Here is a 22,585-nt window from a genome sequence, read left to right as displayed (position 1 = left end):
AGATGAGATCATTCTGTGCACCCTGGACCTTGACTGTCTGCCCCTCCCCTGCTTCCTGAGGGGCACGGTGGCCAGAGATGCAGTGTTGGAGCGATGCAGGCAGACTGCCCAGTGCTGGGCAGTCACCGGGTTGAGCTGCAGGAAGGTGACCAGACAGCAGCCCTCTCCTGTCCCGACAGCACCCAGGGCGAGCTGTCCCCTGTTGTTCACCCACTGCTAGGACACCCTCATCCACTGTCCATGCCGTCTGCACAGTCCAGGAGCTGGAAAGGTGTAGGAGGAGTGTTGGCCTCCTGTCAGCTGAGGAAGCTGATGCCCAGGCACAAAAGCCCGAGTAGGAAGTTTTGTTGGGGCGGAACCAGCTCTTCTGACCCTCAGCAATCCCCCATGTGAAGAGTGAGGATGGCCCTGTGACCCAGGCATGACACGGGGCCAAGGGTGGGTTGTCCTGCATTATGTGGTGTGGTAGGTGAATAATGAATGCCTCCAGGAGGAGCCCTTCCTGATCCCCAGAACCTGCGAGTATGACCCCTTACAAAGCACAAGGAACCTTTGTTCTTTAGTTGCTAAGTTGTGTCTGACTCTGCGACCCTGTGGACTGTTGCCCGTCAGGCTCCTCTGTCTATGGGATTTCCCCAGGCAAGAATACTGGAGTGGGTTGCCATTTCCTTCTCCAGGGGATCTTCCCGACCCAGGGATCGAACCCGAGTCTCCTGCATTGGCAGGTAGGTTCTTGACCGTTGAGTCACCAGGGAAGCCCCAGAAGGAATTTTACAGACATGATTATGTTACGCCTCTCGCGATGGCGAGACGGTCCTCAGTTACATCGTTGTAATGGACAAGGGTCCTTACAAGAGGGAGGGAGGACGGTCAGAGTCTGAAAGAGAAGGTGGAAAGATGGAAGCAAAGGTCAGAGTGATGCAGGCCTATGAACCAAGGAATGCAGATGGCCTTTGGAGCTGAAAAAGGCCAGGACATGGATCTGCCCCAGAACAGACCTCTAGATGGAACGCAAGTCTGCCGACACTTGGAACTGTAGGGAATAAACGAGAGTTGGTGTAAGCCACTACACATGTGTAAGTTTATTTGTTACAGCAGCCACAGGAAGCTCACACACCTGGCTGACCCCCGCCTGTCCTGCTCAGGAGGTGCTGTGTTGGGGGAGCCCAGGCTCAGACAGGCAGTAGGCATGACCTTGACACTGGTGCCTGGCCCTGGATGCAGGAGTGGGTGGGGGAAGCCCAAGTAGCTGACAGGTGGCCCCCGACTCCTCAGGCCAGCATCTGGGGCTCTGGACACGACCTGGGGCAGGAGCTGAGGGCCAGCCCTCCAGATGGGCGGGCAGGGCAGGGCAGGCAGCTGTTGAAGTTTAAATGGCTTTGTACGCCGGAGGACACTGGTCAGAGGGGCCCGGTCCCCATGAAAGTGGGAGTAATGGGGGACAGAAGCCAGGACGCCCGACGGTGCTGTGGAGGCTGGATGCCGTGTGCAGGAGAAAGCCCACACGGGCTCCTCGCTCCGTCCCTAAGCCCCAGCCCTGTTGAATGGTGCAGACTGGGGTGGGGGGCGCTTCTCTTCTTCCATTGCCCAGCCAAGCCTCCCCCAACCCAGCCTCAGGAAGAAGGGGCCAGACTCTACTCCGCCTGGAGCCCCACAGGATCCTAGCATCTCTGAGCATCACCTGATTAGCCATGGGCTTTCTTGCTCCAGGAAGCACCCTGAGTCCTTGGGGTCAGTCGAGGAGAACACCCCTACCCTGGGCTGGAGCAGGCACTCAGCCTGCAGTTAGAGACCCGGAGCCCTCCCTGACCTCCTCTGTGCAAGGACTGGGCGGGAGGGCAGACGGCGGTGGAGGAAGTCCCAGGGCCCACACCATGCAGTTGTGCCCCTCCAGCTGGGCTGGGGCAGGGACACCGGCAGAGCTATTTTTGATTATGCTGCTGCGGCGGCTGCAAGGAGACATCAATCACTGATGCTCTGGACATCCCTGCCTGCCTGGAGAGGCACAGAGAGCAGCCAGCCAGGCGGTGGGGCAGGCTGCGGGCTCTGCTGAGGACCTGGGGCCCAGGGGGCTCTGGCTGGCAGCCCTGGCTCCTCACCCTCAGCCCCACCAGCGCCCTGCCTAGCCAGCCCCAGTACCGCGGGACCCAGTCTGAGACCAGCGGCCCAGGGCTAGGGGTGTGGCCCCAGTTCCCTGGCATGGTGGTCCTTGGGAGGAGGTGAGCTTGTGAGTGCCACACAACGGCCACCGCCAGCCCCTGTAGGGCGACCCTCAGAAGTGGTGCGGGGCCTCATGAGTGCCGGCACAGCTGCGGGTCGGCCTATATCGCCACACTCTGGGAGGAGGGGCAGTTATTCCTGAGGCATGCCCAGCTGCTGTGGCCTTCCCTGGCGGGGCGTCTGTGCCCAGAGGGGCACCGCAGGACAGGGCTGGAGCGTAGCCTGACGGCGGGAGCTCCTGGCTGCTGGGGCTCCACGGCAGGGACCTGACCAAGCTGCGGCCGGGCTGTAGGGAGGGCAGGAGTGGGGCTCGGGTGGGCCTCATAGGTTCCACCTGTCCGGCTCTGTGGCCCAGGGGCGAGGTTGGGGCACCCAAGGTCTCCACAGGTGGGTGGAGGGCAGGTGGGAGGAGGCAGGGCCCAGCCTGACTGCCCGGGGCCAACTTGGGGGACATCTCCCTCTACGCAGCTGCAAGCCGCCCCCTGTGGGGTCCACTGCCCGAGGGGCCACACCCTTCCAGAAGTGAAATGGGCCTGCAGGGACCATGGTGGTACATGGCGATGAGCACAGCAGGTGATGCCAGCCCTCTGCCTCAGAGCAGGCAGCAGAGCGGGGGCAGCCCCTTGGGCTGGGGGCCCCTGCCTACCCTCATCCTGAATCTGGGACCCTGAGCCAGTACTCAGCCGCCTCCCTGGCTGCAGAGCCAGCCTGGCCCCAGCAGGACAATGTACGCCCGCTCAGCCCTCACCAAAGCCAAGGACAGAAGAGGTCCCAGGGAGGGTCCCTGCTCCAGCTTCCTCCAGGCCCTGGCCAGCCAGGATTCCCAGTCAGTTCAGTCGCTTCAGTTGTGTCTGACTCTGTGACCCCATGGACAGCAGGACGCCAGGCCTCCCTGTCCATCACCAACTCCCGGAGCTTGCTCAAACTCGTGTCGGTGATGCCATCCAACCATCTCATCCTCGTCGTCCCCTTCTCTTCCTGCCTTCAATCTTTCCCAGCATCAGGATCTTTTCCAATGAGTTGGTTCTTCACATCAGGTGGCCAAAGTATTGGAGCTTCAGCTTCAGCATCAGTCCTTCCAGTGAATATTCAGGATTCCCAGGGGGCACCCAATTGCACAGGGACTTCGGTGCCCACCTCCGCTCTCCTTCAGTGGCCACATGAGATCCCCTCCTCCTGGCCTCTGCTGATGTGGGGGACCCCCTGGCCTCCCCACCCTAGGCTCCAACCTCCCCCTCCCCCCACAGCCCTGTGTGCGGCATGCTGGACCATCATGATGTGTCACAGGGAGTGGGGCCACTGCAGCTGGACGGGGTCCCAGGATCGTGACTTATCCGAGGGGCAGGGGGACAGAGAGCTCACGTGGGCTGCAGATGGCTGCTTGTTCCCAGGCCCCAAAGGCCAGACTCAAACGTACAGAGGACAGGCAGGCTGAGACCCCCGACAGGCCCAAGCAGGTGCCAAACACACCCAGGAACACAGACAGCTCTCTCCCTGTGCCCACGAGTGACTGATTCCCAGCTGGACACAGCAGGGCAGGGTCTCTGGCCCCCGGGGAGTGCTGCTGGCCCGGGAGAAGACAGCAGGGCAGGAGGGGTGCGGCCCAAGCCCCCGCGTCCCCACCTGAAGGACACATCAGTGCCCCATCGTGCCACAGGCTCAAGAGGCTGGAAGCTGCCAAGGCCTCTTCCCGGCAATGATGAGCGTGTCCACCTGACCCACTGCTGGAAGGCTGCCCGGCTGCAGCCCGGCTAGCGGGAACGCCAGGCATGAGTCATCCCATGAGGCATCTCACCTGGGCCCGGCGGGCTGTGTGCCCCCCGGGCGAGCCCAGAAGTGCCTCGTGCGGTCTGTGTGTGCATGCCCCTGTGTGTGTCTGCTCCTGTTGTCCCCAGCACGGGGACCCAAGTGTGTGCATGCCTTTGAGGGCACTCCCAAGGATGTGTGTGTGGGGGGGGCGGGGGTGGGGGGTGGGGGGAGTGCCCGTCTTGGAGTGCATGAGGAGAGATCCAAGTGGACCTGTGTCTGGGTACCACTGTGAGTGTGTGTTATCTCACCTACAAGGATCTGTGTGTGTGGCATGTGTGTGTCTATGCGTGTTTGTGTGTCTGTGTCATGTCTGTGTGTCTGTGCGGTTGGGCCTCCCGTTTCAGCCTGGCCTCTTTCTGCCCCAGGAAAAGTTGCCGTGTGTGTCACCTATCCTGGCCCGCCCCGGCCCCAGGCCAGAGCAGCCCCTGGGAACGGGGCCATGTTCTCCTGGGTGTGCTCAGGCCCAGGCTCCACGCCCCCACCCCAGGAGACCTGCATGCCCCAAGGGGCCTTTCCTGGGTCTGCACAAGGCTGAGCCTCAGCTGATGCCTACTTCCACAGAAACATCTTTCCTGGGCCTCCCCACCCCCTGGCCTTGCCCCAAGACATGCCACCCAAGCGAGGGCCCAGGGTGGGCCCCACACTCGCCACCCTCCCCACTGGTCTTCACGGGGTCCCCTCTGCCCGCTTAAGGATCCTTCTCCCTCATCACATCCCCGCCCTGGTCCAGCCCCCACCATCCTGCAGGGCTCCTGACTTCCAGCAGTGCAACCCATGGGACATCCCCAGGCCACCTGGTAATCTGCCTGCAGCCCTGTGGTCCAGTCCTGCTGCCCCTGCCCCCAGCCGTGTTGAGCCTAGGCTTGGGCAGTGTAAGCCAGCATCTGGCCTCTTACTCCCAAACTCTGCACACACACTCCAGGGTTGCTTCGGTCCAGAACCCTCTGCCCTGCTCCTGAAGTCTGAGCTTAGGCTGTCCGCGCGGAGCCTTCCAGGCCCACTCCCCGCCAACCCCCACCGTTACACCTTGCTACCCCTGGTAGCGAACACCTCCAGACCCGGAGCCCCCAGGGCAGGTTTAGTGGGGTCAGATCGCAGCCATGGCCTCCCTGGACCCCCACTACCCCTAGGCCCTCGTCCAGGGTGCCCCGCTCCCCAGTGTGTGACTGCAATGTCAGTCCCCAGACTGGGAGACAAGACTGCGGCGAGCAGGTCAAGTCCGGGAGTCTGGCGCAGCGTTCAGGGACCCCTCGCTGGCAGAGGCCCAAAGTCAACACTCTGAAAGGTCCTTTGAGGGCGCGGGGCAGGGCTGGGCTAGGGGTGGGGCTAGGCAGCAAAGTGGCCGGCGCGGGGTGTCGGCCTGGAGGTGGGAAACCCGCAGGGCCGGACTTGGGGGTGGGGGCAAACCTGGGGGCAGGGCCTGGCTCGGACTGGTTCCTCGCGGACGGGGGCGTGGCGTGGCCGCCAAGGGGCGGGGCCTGGAGGGCCGCAGCCAATGGGCTGAATGAGGACGGCGGCCCCACCCGCGCTCGCTCCGCAGCGGCTCCGCGCGGGCTGGGCGGGCCGGGGCGGGGTCCGGGCGGTGGCGGGGCTGGGGGCGCCGGCATAGCCCGCAGTCTGCTGCCGGCCGCCAGCTGCAGCGCTGGGCTGCAGGGGCAGAGTGCGGCCCTCGCCCGGCCCCCGGGCCGCCCGCGCGCCGGAGCCGGGACCTGCGACTGGACGCTACGGGCCGCCGCGGGCCCGCACCGCCCGGCCGCCAAGATGTGCGACTGCTTCCACGTGATGCTGCCCACCTGGCCCGGAGCCCCCGGCAGCGGTGCGCCTTCTCCCCGCCTGCAGCCCGCTCCCCTCGGGGCGGGTGGGCTCCCCGCTGGGCGCGCGCCGGGCGGGTCCTGGGGCGCGCAGTGCGGGCGGGCTGCGGCGCCGGCCGGGGTGGGGGCGTCTCTGGGACCGGCCCGCGGTCTCGAGCGCGTGTCTGCGCCTCGGGGGCTGCTCGGACCTCTGCTTCTCTGCTCCCGCTCTTCCCCTTACCTGTCCCTGTTCTTCGGCCTCCCCTCTCTGTCCCTGCTGCTCACTTTGTTCCCCGGGTCGCCGACTCTTCCCTACTCTTCCGTCGCTCCGCGCCTCTCTGAACCTCACTGTCCTGTCTGCACCTCCCTCTCTGCCACTGTCCCCCTGCTGTAGCCCTCTGGGACGTCGTGCTGTCCCTGGAGGCAGCCGCCTGGGGAGGGCTGCACGTGTGTGTGGAGTGAGACTACCATGAGTCGCCAGACGGTGGGGACCTGCCGCCAGGACTGCCCTCTGATCTGTTTTGGGGAGAGCAGCCTAGGTTGACCAGGAGTTAAGGTTCCTGGCTTCGGTCCAGAACTGTGGGGCCAGGCTGGGCCAGGTCCAGCGTGTGGATGCTGCGTGCTGGGTCACTAGGTGGTGGCTGAGGTCTGGGACTTGGGAGGGGCCTGAGTGAGATCAGAGCTCAGACACAGGTCCCCCACTGCTGGGCAAGGGAAAGTGCCTCCCTCTGTGCCTCTGGCCACAGGATGAGAACCGGGTGCTCAGTCATCTGTCTGTCCCTGCACTGGGCCTAGTTTCAGGGCCTGGGTGTCTCCGCTGCATGGAGGGCAGGGTGGGGTGGGTCAGGGACAGTCCTTCCAGCTCAGGGTCAGTCATGCCGCAAACTGGCCACACCCAGGACACCTGGCCAGCTGCGGCAAGGGGGGCTGGGGCCACACCGCATCGGCACAGGCGAAACCCCACTCCCTGGGGAAGCAAGCCTGGTGGTGATGATGATGGCAGTGCTAATGCAGAGAGGGTGGGGCACCCCTCCAGCGGCACCAGGAGCTGCTGGGGCCCCTCCTATTGTCCGTTTGTCTGGCTGGCACTGAAGCCCAGCCCTCCTCCTGTGTGGGCTTCCCTTGCCCAGGTGAGAATCCCACCCGTTCTCCCTGGACGGCCAACAGGATGACGAGCTCCCAGCCCCCTCCTCCTGACTGCAGTGGGCCCGGCCCACACCTCTGGGACTCCGCTGCATCACAGGGACAGAAGGGCCCAAAGGACGTGGGACCATTGCTCTGCCTGCCACACTGGCCTCCTCCTCGCTCACGGGCTGCCCGGAGACTTCTAAGCTGCAGGGTCTCCGGCCATCTCATCCACCCTCCTGTCTCACAGAGGCCTGTGCTGAGAGCCCCTCCCCAGCTGAGGCCCTCATTCTCACTTTGACCTGTGCTTCTTTGGCCTCTGGGGCAGTTCCTCTTTGTGTCCAGCCGGAAGAACCAACCCCTCTTAGGGATCAGGACTTGCTGGCTCAGAGGGCCTGCGAGTTGTGTCCAACATGCAGATTCTCAGACCCTCTCCATCGTTCGGAGGAGGCCAGAGAACATGCATGCTGGGCCTTAGTGCAGGCATCGTCCTGCTGCAGTTCCCTCCTAGCAGGCCAGAGGCGGGCAGACCCTCCCCGTCCCTTGTCTTTCTACTCGGTCCAAAGCTTCCCGCCGCTCGCACGTCTCAGAGCCTGTGCCCCAGCCAGGGGATGGGAGCTGTGTTAGGTCCAACCTGCGCGCGGAGGCTGCCCCCTGGTGGCTGTGTTGGGAAGACACCAGCGCAGGGATCCGCCCCGCTTTGCTGTGGGCCCGGCCAGTCTGAGTGGCATTCACCCACTCACCCGCTCCAGTATCCTTGCGCGGAGAAGCCCATGGGCAGAGGAGCCTGGCGGGCTACAGTCCATGGGGTCGCAAAGAGTTGGACACAGCTGAGTGACTCACTCACACACCCTGCCCCACTACTGTCTTCCTGGGGACCCACCCTGCTCCTCCCGGGTGCACCGGCCTTCTGCAGGCGCCAACCACGTCGTCACCCCGTACCGCCTTCCTCTCCCAGGGACGGCTGGTTCCTTTCTGAGGCAGAGCTGGGTCCTGGGCAGCTAGACCACTGATATGCCTGCATGCTGTCGCTCAGTTGTGTCCCACTCTTTGCAACCCTTTGGGCTGAAGCCTGCCAGGCTGCTCTGTCCATGGGATTCTCCAGGCAAGAATACTGCAGTGGATTGCCATTTCCTCCTCCAGGGGATCTTCCCGACCCAGGGACCGAACCCAGGTCTCCTACAGCTCCTGCGTTGTCAGGCGGAGTCTTTACGACTGAGCCTCCTGGGAAGCCCCAGCTCCCGGGCTGGGCCTCTGCCCTTCAACCCCTGGCTTGGTTTGTGGCCCCTCCCACACCCACCCTCAGAAGCCCCTACAAGGACCAGAGAGCCCCAGGTGCTGGTGACACTCTGAGGGGGTCTGGGTGGTCTCTCCCTGGCAGGGGCCACGGCAACCCCGGAGCCTCTGGGAGCGCTGCGCAGTGTCAGGCATCCCCTCTGGGGCCTCTGCCCAGCCCTGGGCTCTGGGCTCTGGGCTCTGGGCTGGGTCTCAGATCTGTGAACGGCAGTGACCACAGCTGCTCAGGCCCAGGCGGGGTAGAGAGGTGTGGCCGGGGAGGCCCCGGGCTGCCCCCGTGAGTGGTCTGAATGGGTGGCTTTGCCTGGTTCTCTGCACCGGTGGAGACGTGGCCACGGAGTCTCGGAGCAGCGAGGCAGAGCCTGGAGCCAGCGTGGAACCTCTGTGGCCTCTACGGGGCCAGAGCAGCTGTGCCCCAGGCTCTGAGCTGCCTGGCGCCCCCAGGCAGGGGCAGACGGACGGGCACTGAGAAGGAGGTGTGGGCGGTCGTCCTGGGTGGGGTTCTGGACCCTCCCGGCACTTCAATGAGACTCTGAAAGCCACCCCTGGTGATGGCATGTATGTGTGTCCCTGACGACACCCCCACGTCTTGTGGGGAGACAAGTTGGACAGCCTGGCTCCCGCTCCAAGGCCCCTCAGGAAGTGGGGCAGGGCCCAGGCATGGACAGGAAGGTCCAGTGCCCCAAACCACCTGTCTCCCGTTATGCACCTGTTCCACCTGGGGCTCACCATGGCTGGGCCTGTAGCAGGAATGCTGTGATGCCCTTCTTCCCTCTGGCTAAGCACTTCCATTCGGGCCCAGCCAGGAGCTGCCTCTTCCAGGAAGCCCCCTGGATTGTTGTCCTTCAGACTCTGACCGTCTCTGTATCTCTGTGACTGCTTTGCAGACGGGCTCTGTTTCAGGTCCAGCCTGGGGCTGGTTTGCCTGGGGATGGGGAAGTGGAAGCATCAGGGAGGAGAACCCCGGACAGGGGAGTAGGGCCTGGGCCATCTGGGGCCCCCATCACCCGCTTCGGGTGAAAAGCCCAGATTTCCCTGGCTAGGTCCTCTGCCTGGACGGGAGCAGGAGGTGGTGGTTTAGTCACTAAGTCGTGTCCGACTTTTGCAACCTCGTGGATTGTAGCCCGCCAGCCTCCTCTGTCCATAGAATTCTCCAGGCAAGAACACTGGAGTGGGTTGCCATTTCCTCCTCCAGGGGAACTTCCTGACCCAGGGATCGAACCCGGGTCTCCTGCACTGCAGGAGACAGGAGGAGGCAGAGCCTATTCTTAGGACCGCTGTGAAGAGGGGTTGTCTGTCCACCCGCCCATCCATCTGCGAGTCCCAGGGGCCCTGGGCCTCAGGTGTCCACAGGTTGGGGAGCAGGGCTGTTTATTAAGGGAAGGTGAGACAGGTAGGACTTCTGACACTAGTCAGGGAGGACTTCCAGGGGGAAGGGCCGCCTGATGGGGAGAGCCTGGAGAGCACTTTGATGGGGAGCAGCAAGCAACCTAACGGGGAGGGTCTGGGGAGGGGCGGGGATTAAGGCTGTCAGGAGGAAGGGCTGTGGTCCCAGGGCCCCTGGGAGCCCCAGAGGGTTTCAGGGCGGGTCCCACGGGAAGGGATGAGGCCCAGCAGGGTGCAGGAGGGGCGGCGGAGGAGCCAAGGACGGAGGGGAGGCTGTGCACCGGACGCCGTCTCGGAGCCCCTCCCCGCTCTTGGCTGGCCCCCGTCGCTCCAGGAGCCTCAGGGGCATTGCCAGCACCACCCCCCCTTCCTCCAGTTTCTCCGATGTTTCTTTTTTGGGGGCACAGGCTGCTGGAGCTAAAGGTCCACCTCACTGGGATAAATATTTAATAGTCAGAAACACTTTCTAAAATGGAAAGATGGAGCCGGGCCCAGGAGGCCTGAGGGCCCCGGCGGGGTGGGCGGTGGCACGCCCGAGCCCACTGCTTGCCTGGTTCCAACCCTGCGTACAGCGGGCGAGGGGCCGTGCTGGGCCCCCTCCCCCGAGAGCCCTGTGGGAGGGACTCAGCCCGCACATCCCGCCCAGGGCGGGCTCCCTGCCCCCGCAGGCAGAGGCTGGCTCCCCACTGCCTTAGCTGGTGAACCACCAGGAGCCCTGGGAAGGATCCCAGTTGGGCTCCGGCCTGGACACAGCAGCGGCTGTGGGTGCCCACCGCTGAGAGGAGGCCTGCAGCGGGTGTCTGCGCCTGGGCCCCGTCACGGCGGCCCAGCCCCACCGTCCACTCTCACTGCGGGTGGGCAGCCCTGGAGGTCGGGCCCCCCTGGGCCAGGGCAGGGCTTCTGTGTTTGGGGCTCGAGCCCTGAGTGGCCCCCCCACCCCACACTGATGGTGGGCCGCCCGCACTGGCTCTGGGTGGCCTCCTCCACACTGCCCTTGACCCTGGTTGATGCCCTTGTCCCCAGGAGCCACCAGCCTTGCCGGGCCCAGCTCAGGCAGGAAGGAGGCGGCCTCCCGCTGGGCTCTTGGCTGCAGGGTCACTCGGGGCGGCTCCCCCCTCCCCGGGCAGGCCTTGTTCCTGGGAGGTGGACGCACCCCCCGGAAGGGCATGCTCGCCCCCAACCTCCTCACCAGCTGACCCGCTCTCCACTGCCTCCAGCCCTGCCCCATCCCTTCCCATGGGGCCTCCAAGGAAGAGCTCGGAGTCTGGGTGGCAGGGGTCGGCGGGCACGTGCCAGGCAGCCTGCATCCAGGCCTGGAGGTGCCCAGCGGCCCTTCCGCTGGCCCTGCACCTGCCTGGCCAGCTGGAGCCAGGGGACCGGCAGGCAGGGTCCCTGGGTGCCAAGGCGATGGCAGGTCCTGGCTCAGCGTGCTTGTCTGCTGGGGGGGGCAGGCACACCCCTCAGAACAGATGCCAGCCCAGAGGCGGGGCGTGGGGCAACCCCCGGACACTTGCCCCGACTGGGTCACAGCGGTGCCGACCCAGAGCCCTGCCCCTCCAGCTGGCTCCCTCCCTTCCCCCAGCACTCCAGCCAGCGCCCACGTCCCAGGGGCGGCTGGCACTGGCCGCTGGGGGATAGACCAGGGTCCGCGCCGGGAGGGGGCTGGGGCCGAGCAGGCAGCAGGTGTCCATGCTGGAGTCTGGGGAGGGCGTGTCGCAGGGGGCTGGGGGGAGACAGTGAGGCTGGAGGAGGCCCAGCCCGCGGACTGCACCGCAGAGGGGCTTGGGCTGCTCGGGCGGGGAGGCTGGCCACACTCTCGCGATGGTCCAGGGCAGGGCAGGTGGTGGGGGCGGCTTGACTGGCGTGGGGCACCCCGGCTCCAGCGACGAGGCCAGCACCCCGCCCTCCTTCCAGCTGAGTCAGCTCGCCCGGCCCTGCCCGTGCAGGGAGGCAGCAGCCTGGTGGGGCGCCAGGCAGGAAAGAGTCCACCGGTGAGAACCGTGTGGGCCGGAGGACTAGGTGCGCTTGTGGGCCAGCAGGCCGAGCGGCTTTTCCTCTTGCGTAACCAGCATCGTTTACGGCCGCTAGGTTTTTGTGGGGTGGGTAGTGGGCGGCGGGGAGCAGCCTGCATGCCGGTCCCCCTCACAGCCTCTCACCTGTGTCCCGGACAGTGCCAGCCGCCTCAAGCTGGCCAGAGCCTTCTGAGTGGCCGGGGCCGTCCCTGCCGTCACCCCCTCTTAAGGCTGCTCTCGACTCCCCTCTTCTGGCGCGACCTAGCCCTCCAGTGGCTTCTTTCGGTGACTGTTACCCTTGGTTCCCCAAGGCGCCCCCAGCCCTGAGGCAGCCGGCGCTGGCGGGTGCGGGCTGACCCTTCCTAGGGCTGGGCGTGACCCCTCACGGCCCTTGAGCCCCCAGCTGCGCCCCTCAGCGGTGCCAGCCTGCTGCAGCCTGCTTGTGGGGTGCAGGTGCCCGCAGCCAGCAGGGCCCCACCCCCAGGGTTGTGGGGCACAGGGCGGGGTGGCTCTGGGACCCAGCAGATGGGCTGATAGTACAGTCTGCGGGCCTGCCAGGGCCTGCCGGGCCTGCCCCGGCTCAGGGCGGGGCCTGGCAGCCAGAGCCCCGTCCTCCCACCCCCTCAGGGGTCCCCGGGGGCTGGAAGGTGAGGCGACAGGAGCTGGCAAGCCGGTGGGCGGGCTCCAGGGAGCTGGGGGGGCTTCCGCAGGTGCTGCTCAGCCACTTACGCCCAACGACCGCGGAGGGCTGGTGACGGTTGCTGATACCAGGGACCGCCATGCCCAGCTAGCTCATCAGGTGCCCTGGAACTCTGGGTGCTGGGTTTTGGCTGAAGGGCTAGAGGGTGGCCAGGGTCAGGCTGCCCTCGAGGGGCTTGGGCCGGGGGGCAGTGGCCAAGGCCACCTTCCCCAGGGTCACTGGCCCAGGCCATGGACGGGCTCCGTCTGGCCCTGCTCTGGCCTTTGTGGCCTTGGCGGTGGAAGAGGCTGGCTGTGCCCTGGGCAGGGGTCTCAGCAGAGCCTGAGGGGCCGTGAGGCGCTGCCCCCCCCATAGGGAGCCATCCTAGGTCCGTCCAGGAAGGTGCCTCCATCCACCCCTCAGGCTGTACCTCCACGTCCCTCCCTGGCACCCCGACCTGCCAGCCCCCCAGCCTCTGGCCCAGGCTGGTGCCCAGCCTGCCTGGATGGTCCTGTGTGACAGCAGGTCTACCCACCTGCCTGTCTGTCCACCCAGCAGGACTGACTGCACTGGGCCGGGCCAGGCCAGGGCAGGGCAGGCAGGCAATGACTCACAGCATCCCTGAGCGGGCTGGTGTTTCCTCCCCCAGTCAGCTGCTCTGCCTGGGGGGGGCACTCTGGGGGAGGGCTGGGGGCCCCCCTGCTCCTGAGTGAGCGGGAGGGGGCTGGCCCAGCTGTGGGGGCCTATGAGGGGGCCCGCCTGGTCCCTGTGGTCGGGGAGGGGTCTTAGCTGACTCTGGGCCGGCCTGGGAAGGGGGCCTGAGGGCGGGGCCTGAGGGTGGGGCCTGGAGGGGAGGAGCCGGGAGGACGGACCCAGGGAGCTGGGAGTCTGGATCTTCACTTCGGGCAAAGTTGGGAGGACGTCGGCCTCGGTAAGCAGCTGAGCTGTCTTCGGTGCACCCTCTGCCCCCTGCCCCCTTCCTGGGCTCAGCCCTGGGGCACCCGGCCACCCCTACAGGGTGAAGGGGGGAACTCTGGGGGGGTTGGCAGAGCTGGGCTGGGCATCTCCATTGCCATCTCCCTGAGTCTGCCCTCCTCCAGCCCAGCTGATGCGGGAGGGGCAGGCTGGTCGGATCCTGGTGGCCAAGGGTCACCATGGTTGGCATGGCCATTTCAGTCCCAGGGAAGGCAGACCCCCAGCTGGGCCGTGTGGCCGAGGGTGGGTCCTTTAGGTGACCCTGCTCTGATGCCCTGGGGGCCTGGGGGAGAGGAGGGCGCTTCAGCCAAGCTTATCTGCAGGTGCCGGGCGGGCAGTGCGGGCCTGTGGTGGTGCCCCAGAGTCACACGGCGCTGGGCATCTGGGTGCTGGCCCTTCAGCCTGGACACAGACAGACTCGGGCCTGCTGGGCCTGCTGGGGTGGGCGAGAGGGTCAGGACACTGCTTTCTGCTGCCAGGCCCATGCAGCTGGTGGTCTGGGAGCCGCCTTCAGGCCTCCGAGTGTCCAGGTACAGAAAGAGATGTGCTGGGCTCACCTGCTGCCCCTCCTAGCCCTTGAGACCCCGCCGCACCCTCAGCCTGGGCGGGACTCACCGTCCTTCCTCTACCCTCCTACTCCCGGCTCTAGCATTTACTATGCACCTACTGCATGCCAGTGTTTGGTGAGAATGTTCCAGGAACCAGGGACCAGGCAGTGGCCAGAGATGATGACAGGGTGGCTAAGCTGGACGGTGAGATGGCAGAGGAAGCTGCATGTGAAAAGGGCAGAGGTCGGGAGAGAGGGCTGGTCTGGAGCCCAGCTCTGAAGGTCTGGGGAGGGCACCGGTGCTGGTGGGCCGGGCAGACAGCCGGGCTGGAGAATGGCCTGAAAGCCGCCTGGTTGCAGCCGGGGCTGCAGTGGAGGTGGCCGTGGGCCGGGGGGACCGAGGCCTTCCTGCAGGCAGAGCCGAAGCCCAGGCTGCCATCCCAGGCAGCACACTTCTCTTGAGAAATCCCGGGGAGGCAGGGCGGGCCCTTGGCTGTCTGCGGGCGTTGCTTCAGAAAGTCTGGAGGTCTCGTGACAAGTCAGCCGCGCTCGGCCCTTTCCTCCTGATGTTCCAGGGTGGGGTGAGGCGGGGTGTCCGGTGCGCCCCTGTGGGCACTGGGCTCCCAGCCTGAGGGCAGCGTCCCCTGTGGAGGGAGCCTGGGCCGGCCGGGGGCTCATCTGGGGCTGTGCACATTGTCCACACATGCACCCCAGGGCTGGACACTCAGGCCACTATTGAGGGCCCTGCTGCTGGCCGCTCTCCTTCCCCTCGCACTGACAGTCCCTGGTCCTCCCGCTGCCCGAGTAAACGTGCCCCACAGCCGGCCGCAGCTGGAGGCTGGAGCTGGGCTCCCGGGGCGGTCAGTCAGGTGCACACCTGGGTTCTGTTTAGGCAAAGCTGCTGCGCCCATGAGTGGTCCTACGCTGGGCCCCCTGAGAAACCCCCCTTGGCTGGGGCTGGCGGGAGAGTCCCAGGTCAGGCCAGGGCCCCAAGGGCCAGGTGAGTGTGGGGAAGTCATCCAGGTGAACGCCCCCTTTCTGCGGCTGTCCCCCAGCCAATGTCGGGCTGCTCCTTGGCTCTGCCCGCTCCGCAGACGCTCCCTGGAGGCCCCACCCCAGAGGAATGCCATTCTTGGGAGTGAAGCTTTTCTGATGATGTGGTGCCCACCCCCCCCAAAGTCCCCCAGTAGGTCGCGTTTGAGGTCGTGGACTAGTTAGGGTGCGTGTGTAGCCCAACCAGGGTGCTGGGGCCACGGCCGGGCCTGAGCCCTGGGGAGGAGGGGACGGGCGTTGGGCAAGGCAGCAGGTGCCAGCAATCAGACCGGCTGGGCCTGGTCCAGCAAGTCACCTCTACATCCTTCTCTGCAAGTGGGCTTTGTTGACCTTACGTTATCAGTCATTATTCCAGGTGACTGCTGGGCCTGGGCTCTCTGCAGGGCCCAGGCCGGGTCAGGCCGGCTGCCGGGAGGGACTCCTCGCGTGCACTCGGGGTGCGGGGGCCCACAGGACACGGGGACTGGCAGAACAGAGCTCGGGGCTACGGGGAGGCCTCCTCTCCCCTCCGTGGGGGCAGGTCCGAGGCTGGCAGGGCCGCTGGCTGCCTGGCCCCGGGGCACGCAGGATTTCCTCCTTCCTGTTTGTGCGTCTCTGGGCTGGGCTCCAGCCGGCCGGGGGTTCTGCCTTGAGGGGTGCAGAGGGACCCAGAGCTTACAAACACTGCGTGCGCCTTCCCAGCAGCCTGACCTTGGGCTTGGCCTGTGCTTGCCTCCCTGAGCCCCGACTTCTGGTTCCTACCTTAGGGTTGGGGCTCTGGCACCCGAGGGGGTTATTGTGAGGGCGGGACTGGGCCGGCTGGGGCCGCAGCAGCAGGAGGGGCGCTGGGCCAGACCAAGCTGGGCAGGCTGAGCCTCCCTGCCCCCAGGTTCCCGGGCCCTCAGGTTCCCCCGGCCTTTCCCTTCAGCCTCCAGCCTCCTCTGGAGCAGGTCTGGGGCTACAGCTTCTCGGGGCCCGGGGCATCCCCGCCGACTTCGGGGCCTTGCACCGCGGCGCCCAGCCCAAGGCCCCGCTGCACACCGCCGCCTGGGGTCCCCCGCCTCCCGCAGCTGCGATCCGGGTCTGGGCGGGTCGCTGCCCGCTCCCCCAGGGACACGCCTGCCAGCCCGGCGCGGAGGGCGGTCCCGGCCTTGTTTTGCTGTGACTCAGAGAAGGATGCGGTCTGGGGGCGGCCAGGCTGCTTTCCTGGGCGGGTCTGCGCAGCTCCCCGCCCCTCGGCCAGCGCCCCCGCACGGAGCACGGGGCTCGGGGAGCGGGAGGTCGCCCCGCGCGGGCCAGGCCTGGGGCCGGGCCCGGGCGCCGCCACCCTTGGCCGACCCCCGCGCGTCCGGCCCCCGCGCGGCCCCGCGGGCTGAGCACTTCGGGCAGTGGCTCCTCCTCCCCCGGCCTCCGATTCCCGGGCGCTCACCCAGCGCTCCCACTTTGGGGATGGTCAGGACGGGAAGGGAGACTGTGGCCGGACGGTGCGGGGTCCGCCGCCCTCGCCTTTGGCTTCCGCAGGGCAGCGAGCTCGGCGGGGAGCAGGCCCGGGTCTCCCGCCCCGCGGGCGACCCGGAATCCGCGGGGACTGGCTCCCACTTCCCTGCCGCGCCCCGACCTCTGCATCCCTGGGGAAGTCAAGGCTCAGAGTGGGACGGGCTTGCTCGGGTCACACGGCAAGTTGGCCAGAGAGGAGCCGCCACAGCCGCAGTCGCCTTAGACCCGGGCTTCCCCCGTGGGCTCCATGGGGACAGGGAGAAACGGCCCGTGGGAGGGGGGTCCTCTCCTGCTCCAAGCCCTGCTGGCCGGGGTCGGTGGGAACTCCAGGGTTGGCAGATGTCCCCTCCTCACCAGCAGTGCGGACACAACCATGGAGGGTTCTCTGAGCCCGGCCAGATTCCTAAGATCCAGGGCCGCTTCTCATGGGCTCTAGAGTACAGTTCAGGGGGCGCTGGGCTTGCGGGCGCTGGTGGACCGGTTTTAAGGAGGGGTTTTGATCGCTGAATAATCACAAGACTATTTGCATAACCGGTTTCTCCTGAGTGATGCTGTCCTGTGTGTCTCTAGGAATATGTCCAATTCCTCCGCATTTTCAGGTTTATTGGCATAGAGTTTATAATTTCCTCATTTCAATTTTATGTAGAATTTACACATTTTTTTGGGAAAGGTGCAAGTCATCCTTGTGTAGCTAAATGACTTCTCCCAAAGTGGACACATGGGTGTAACCAGCACCCCAGCCCCCTCCTGAGGCCTCTCCTCAGCTGGTCTGCCCCCTCCCAAAGGAATTCCATCACTAGTGCCTGCCAGTTGTAAGTTTTACACTTAGCTCTGTGATTCATTTTGACTTAATTTTTACACATGCTATGAAGTAAGCATCCAGGTATTTTTTCCCCCCAAATACATATCCACTTGTCCCAGCACCGCTGTTGAAAAGACTATTAATTTTCTATTGGAATATTTTGGCTGCTTTGTCAAAAATCAATTGATCTCACAAAGCATGGGACTATTGTAGACTTTCTATTCTTTTCCACTGATATTTGTGTTTATATCATACTGACTTGGTTCTGTTGGGGGTCAGAGAAAATACCTAGCTGACTTTAAATGGTTTAAATTATTTTCAACTTATTGAGACGTTTAAATGGGCCAGCGTGTGGTCCCTCTCTGTGAAGAGGAGTGTGTGCTGTGCTCCCATCGGGTGGCCTGCTGGGTGACGGGTGGGCCAGCTCTCTCCCTCCCTGTTTTGTTTCATAAGGCTATCGAGCACCGAGCGGAGTGTTACCGTCTCTGTCTTAATGTGGCTTTGTTTATTTCTCCTTTCAGTTTTCCCAGTTTTCACTTCAGTGTTTTTTGCCTCTGTTATTAGGTGTATACAGACGTAGATTTTTTTTGTGTGTGATGAATTGTGCCCTGTATTATTATTATGAAATGATTAAGTTTAAAAAATGATTTATTATTTTGAAATGATTAGATATTTTTCTTTCCTTGCCTTGTGGCACTAGTGGCAAAGAACCTGTCTGCCAATGCAGGAGACATGTGTTTGATCCCTGGGTTGGGAAGATCCCCTGGAGAAGGAAATGGTAACTCACTCCAGTGTTCTTGGCTGGAGGATCCCCATGGAGAGAGAAGCCTGGCGGGCTACAGTCCACAGGGTCTCGGAGGGTCAGAAACGACTGACGCGGCTGAGCACGCGTGCTGCACACCCCGTATTGTCTCGATTTCTCCATTTAAGGGCGTCCCCCAAGCTCAACTGGTAAGGAACCCACCTGTGATGCAGGAGACCCCGGGTTGATTCCTGGGTCGGGAGGATCCGCTGGGGAAGGTATAGGCTACCCACTCCAGTATTCTTGGGCTTCCCTTGTGGCTCAGCTGGTAAAGAATCCGCCTGCAATTAGGGAAACTTGGGTTCTGTCCCTGGGTCAGGAAGATCCCCTTGAGAAGGCAAAGGCTACCCACTCCAGTGTTCTGGCCTGGAGAATTCCATGGACTGTATAGTCCACGGGGTTGCAAAGGGTCGGACACGAGACTAAGCAACTTTCCATTCACTTCTTTTTATTTATAGTCCATTTTGCCTAGACAGCATGTAATCAGGGTTGCTTTTTAAATTTCATCTGACAATCTCTACCTTTTTGATTGGAATTTTAAGTCTTTTTATATTTAATATATTGTCAATATGGGTGGCTTAAATCCTACCATCTTGCTAGTTGCTTTCTAATTTTATTCAATCCATCCTTTGCTCCTCTTTCCCTCATTCCTTACCATGTTTTAGAGTTACTTAAATATATATACATGGCTTCCCAGGTGGCACTAGTGGTGAAGAATCTGCCTGCCAATGCAGGTTAGATATAAGAGACACGGGTTCGATCCCTGGGTCGGGAAGATCCCCTGGAGGAGGGCCCAGCAACCCACTCTAGTATTCTTGCCTGGAGAATCCCGTGGACAGAGGAGCCAGAGTCAGACAGAACTGAAGCAGCTTAGCATGCACCCACATACACATGTATGTAATTGCTTAATAACATACATTACACATGTAAGTATAAAGTTTATATTTATAAATTGATATATATTTATACATTAAATATATATAATTAATTATATACTAGACAAATATTAATATAAATTATACACATACATGTATAATTATATTAATGTAAGTAACGTAAATTATATACATTGTACATATAATTATACATATAATTTGTATATATCCAAATTATATACATTCTTGTATATACAAAATTATTCTATATGTATATATACAATAATACACTCACATGTATATATACATATATATTTTATTATTTTGTCATCTATATTAATGTATATTTTACAAACATATTTTTAGTATTGTATTTTATTTCTGCTGTTGGCTTATTAGCTACCCGTGTTTTTCATCTTAGTGGTTGCTTCATGGTTTATACCATGTATTTTTATTATCACAGTGTGTCTTCCAATTACATTATACTTCCTCATGTATAACGTGAGAACTTAACAGTAAGAACTTCCATCACCCCAACTCCTTCCTTCATATTGTAGTTGTCATATGCATTACTCCTACATATGTTAAATTCTATGTTTTATTACTTTTGTTTTATGCAGTTAATTACCTTTTCCTTTTACAGGTCTACTAAGGTGTAATTTGCATACCATAAACCTCACCCATTGTAAATGCACAATTCAGTCATTTCAGTAACTACAGAGCTTTGCAGCCATCACCCTGTCCAGTTCTAGAACATTCCCATCAACCCCAGTTCTCTGGAGCCTGTTTGTAGCCCGTGCCTACTCCCACCGGTAGTCCCTAGCAGTTACTTAATTGTGCTAAAATATAGAAACTGATCCAACATATATCCTTCCCCTTCCCCTTCCTTTTTGCTATTATTGCCACATGTATCACATCTATGTGTATCACAACCCCAACAGCATGACTTTAGAGTTACCACCTTACTGGGATGTTGCCAGATTATGGCCTGTGCGCTAAATCCGTCCTGCCGCTTGGCTTGTCGGTGAGGTTTTGCTGGATCACGGTCATGCTCATTCACTCACATTTTGTCTGTAACTACTGCTGAGCTACAGCCATGGAGTTGCAAGAAAGATCACATGGCCTGCAAAGCCTGAAATATGTGCTGTCTGACCTGTCTCAAGAAAAGTTTGCAAACCCCGGCTGTATATGATCTTATATCTTTTAAAGAAGTTGAAAGATGGAATGGGATATATTTATAGATATCTCATTGGAAAGATATGTTTGCTGGGCTTTTTATATTTGCCCACATAGTGACCATTTTCTGCATTCTTCGTTTCTTCCTGTAGAAATGGGTTAGTATCTAACACTGGCTCCTTTAGCATTTCTTCTAGGAAGACTTGCTGGCAATGAGGTCTCTTTGTTCCTTTGCAGATGTCTTTATTTTGCCTTTATTTTTGAAGGACACTTTACTAGATACACAACTCATGTTTGACAACACTTTTCATTTAGCAATTTGAATCTCTTGTTCCACTTTTTCCTGGCTTCCATGGTGTTGGATAGTTATTGCATTGTCGTACCGTTAAATAAGATGGGCCACTTTTCCTTGTTGCTTTCAAAATTGTCTCTTTCTTGTGAACATTTTGATGTGATTGTCTAGGTCTGGATCCCTTTGTGTTTATCCTACTCAGGTTTGTTGAGCTTCTGAGATCTGTAGATTGTTTTCAGCCATTATTCTCTCAAAAATTTTTTTCTGCCTCTCTCTTTTCCCCCCTGAGACTTCAGCTACACATAATTGGCATTCTTAATGTCATCCCATGGATCTCTGAGGTTCTGTTCATTTTCTTTCAATCCTTTCCCCCTTGTTATTTACACTAGTTTTTGTTGTTCAGTCGCTAAGTCATGTCCCACACCTTGTGGTCCCAGGGACAGCAGCACACCAGCTTTGCAGGCCATGTGATCTTTCTTGCAACTCCATGGCTGTAGTTCAGCAGTAGTTGTAGACAACATGTAAGTGAATGAGCGTAACTGTCATCCAGCAAAACTTCTTACAAAACAAGCAGCAGGACAGATTTAGTGCACAGGCCATAATCTGTCCTCCACTATTCCTCGGAGTTTGTTCAAATTCATGTCCATTGAGTCACTGATACTATCCAACCATCTCATCCTCTGCTGCCCCCTTCTCCTTTTTGTCTTCAGTCTTTCCCAGCATCAGAGTCTTTTTCAATGAGTCAGCTCTTCGCATCAGGTGGCCAGAGTATTGGAGCTTCAGCCTTGGCATTACTCCTTCCAATGAATATTCAGTGTTGATTTTCTTTAGGATTGACTGGTTTGATCTCTTTGCTGTCCAAGGGACTCTTAACAGCCTTCTCCTGCATCACAATTCGAAAGCATCAATTCTTTGATACTCAGCCTTCTTTACGGTCCAACTCTCACATCTGTACATGACTACTGGAAAAACCATAGCTTTGACTGTACAGACCTTTGTCAGCGAAGTGATGTCTCTGCTTTTCAATACACTATTTAGGGTTGTCATAGTTCTTTCAAGGAGCAAGCATCTTTTATTTCATGGATGTGGTCACCATCTGCAGTGATTCTGAAGCCCAAGAAAATAGAATTTGTCACTTCTTGCACTTTTTCCCCGTTTTATTTGCCATGAAGTGATGGGACCAGATGCCATGATCTTAGTTTTTTTATTTTTATTTTTTTATCTTAATTTTCTTAATGTTGAGTTTCAAGCCAGCTTTGACTCTCCTCTTTCACCCCTATCATGAGGCTCTTTAGTTCCTCTTCCCTTTTTGCCAGTAGAGTGGTTAAAATGACTAATTCTGTTAATATACAAGTGTTTTTGTTGTGGTTGTTTTTTCTGACTGCACCACAGAGCTCCCTGACCAGGGATTGAACCTGGGCCCCAGCAGTGAACGTGCTGAGTCCTGATCACTGACCACCAGGGGATTCCCCTAATCTACCAGTTTTTCACTTCCCCTGTTATCTCAGCTCTGCTATGGAGTCTCTCCAGTAAACTTTCAACTCCAGAATTTCCAATTTAAAAAAATATAATTTCTGTTTCTTTATGACATTCTTCATCAAACCGTGGTCATATTTTTCATTAATTCTTCAAACATGCTCTCCTTTACTTTTTTGAACAAATTTATGAATCTTGCTTTGGAGTCTGTGCCAAATCCAACATCTGTGGACATTCAAAGACAGGTTCCATGAACTGCTTTAGTTCCTCACTACAGATCATACTTTCCTGTTTCATTGCATGTCATGTACTTTTGTGTTGCATGCCGGACATTATACTGTCCATATTACAGTAACTCTGGATTCTCATTCTTTGTCAGGGTTGTAATTACTGTTTTATTTGTGTGTTTGTTTAGTAACTTGCTTTGACTAAATCTGTGAGGTTTACCTACTTGATCCGCGCACCCCCTCCCAGCTCCCGGCTTTCAGACCCAGTCTCGTGGCCTTCCCAGCTCAGTGGCTGTGGGTCCTCCCCTGACCCTTGCCCTGACCCCAGGCCCAGTGTCCGGGCTAGCCCACCTGTGTGTCCACAGCCTCTCCTGGGCCCCTGCCCCCAGCCACCGTCGCCCCACCCGCCGGCGAGGCGCCACTGACTCAGCCCCCTCTTTGCAGCGTCCGGTCGGCAGCTGCAGCCTGGAGAGCCAGATGCAGAATCCGAGGACGAGCGCTCGGTAAGTGAGGTCCGGGAGGGCGCGGGCATGCTCCTACCCCCCCGGCCTTCCCTGGACTTGAGTG

At 60.2% G+C, this 22,585-nt stretch overlaps 1 protein-coding gene across 1 annotated transcript in view; it reads left to right on the top strand.

Annotated features, from left to right (window-relative positions):
- Positions 1 to 2,774: 2,774 nt before the first annotated feature.
- AHNAK2 (AHNAK nucleoprotein 2) overlaps positions 2,775 to 22,585 on the top strand; it is a 32,846-nt gene continuing 13,035 nt past the window's right edge. Inside the window, exons 1-4 of the mRNA XM_043434615.1 lie at positions 2,775 to 2,793; positions 4,395 to 4,548; positions 5,160 to 5,845; positions 22,463 to 22,521. Coding sequence (XP_043290550.1) covers positions 2,775 to 2,793; positions 4,395 to 4,548; positions 5,160 to 5,845; positions 22,463 to 22,521 — 918 coding nt within the window. The remainder of the gene's footprint in view (positions 2,794 to 4,394; positions 4,549 to 5,159; positions 5,846 to 22,462; positions 22,522 to 22,585) is intronic.

This window comes from Cervus canadensis, chromosome 17 (assembly GCF_019320065.1).
Source record: "Cervus canadensis isolate Bull #8, Minnesota chromosome 17, ASM1932006v1, whole genome shotgun sequence".
Classification (NCBI taxonomy): Eukaryota; Metazoa; Chordata; class Mammalia; order Artiodactyla; family Cervidae; genus Cervus; species Cervus canadensis.
Note: the sequence above shows the minus strand (reverse complement) of the source record. Positions and strands in the feature narration are given on the sequence as shown.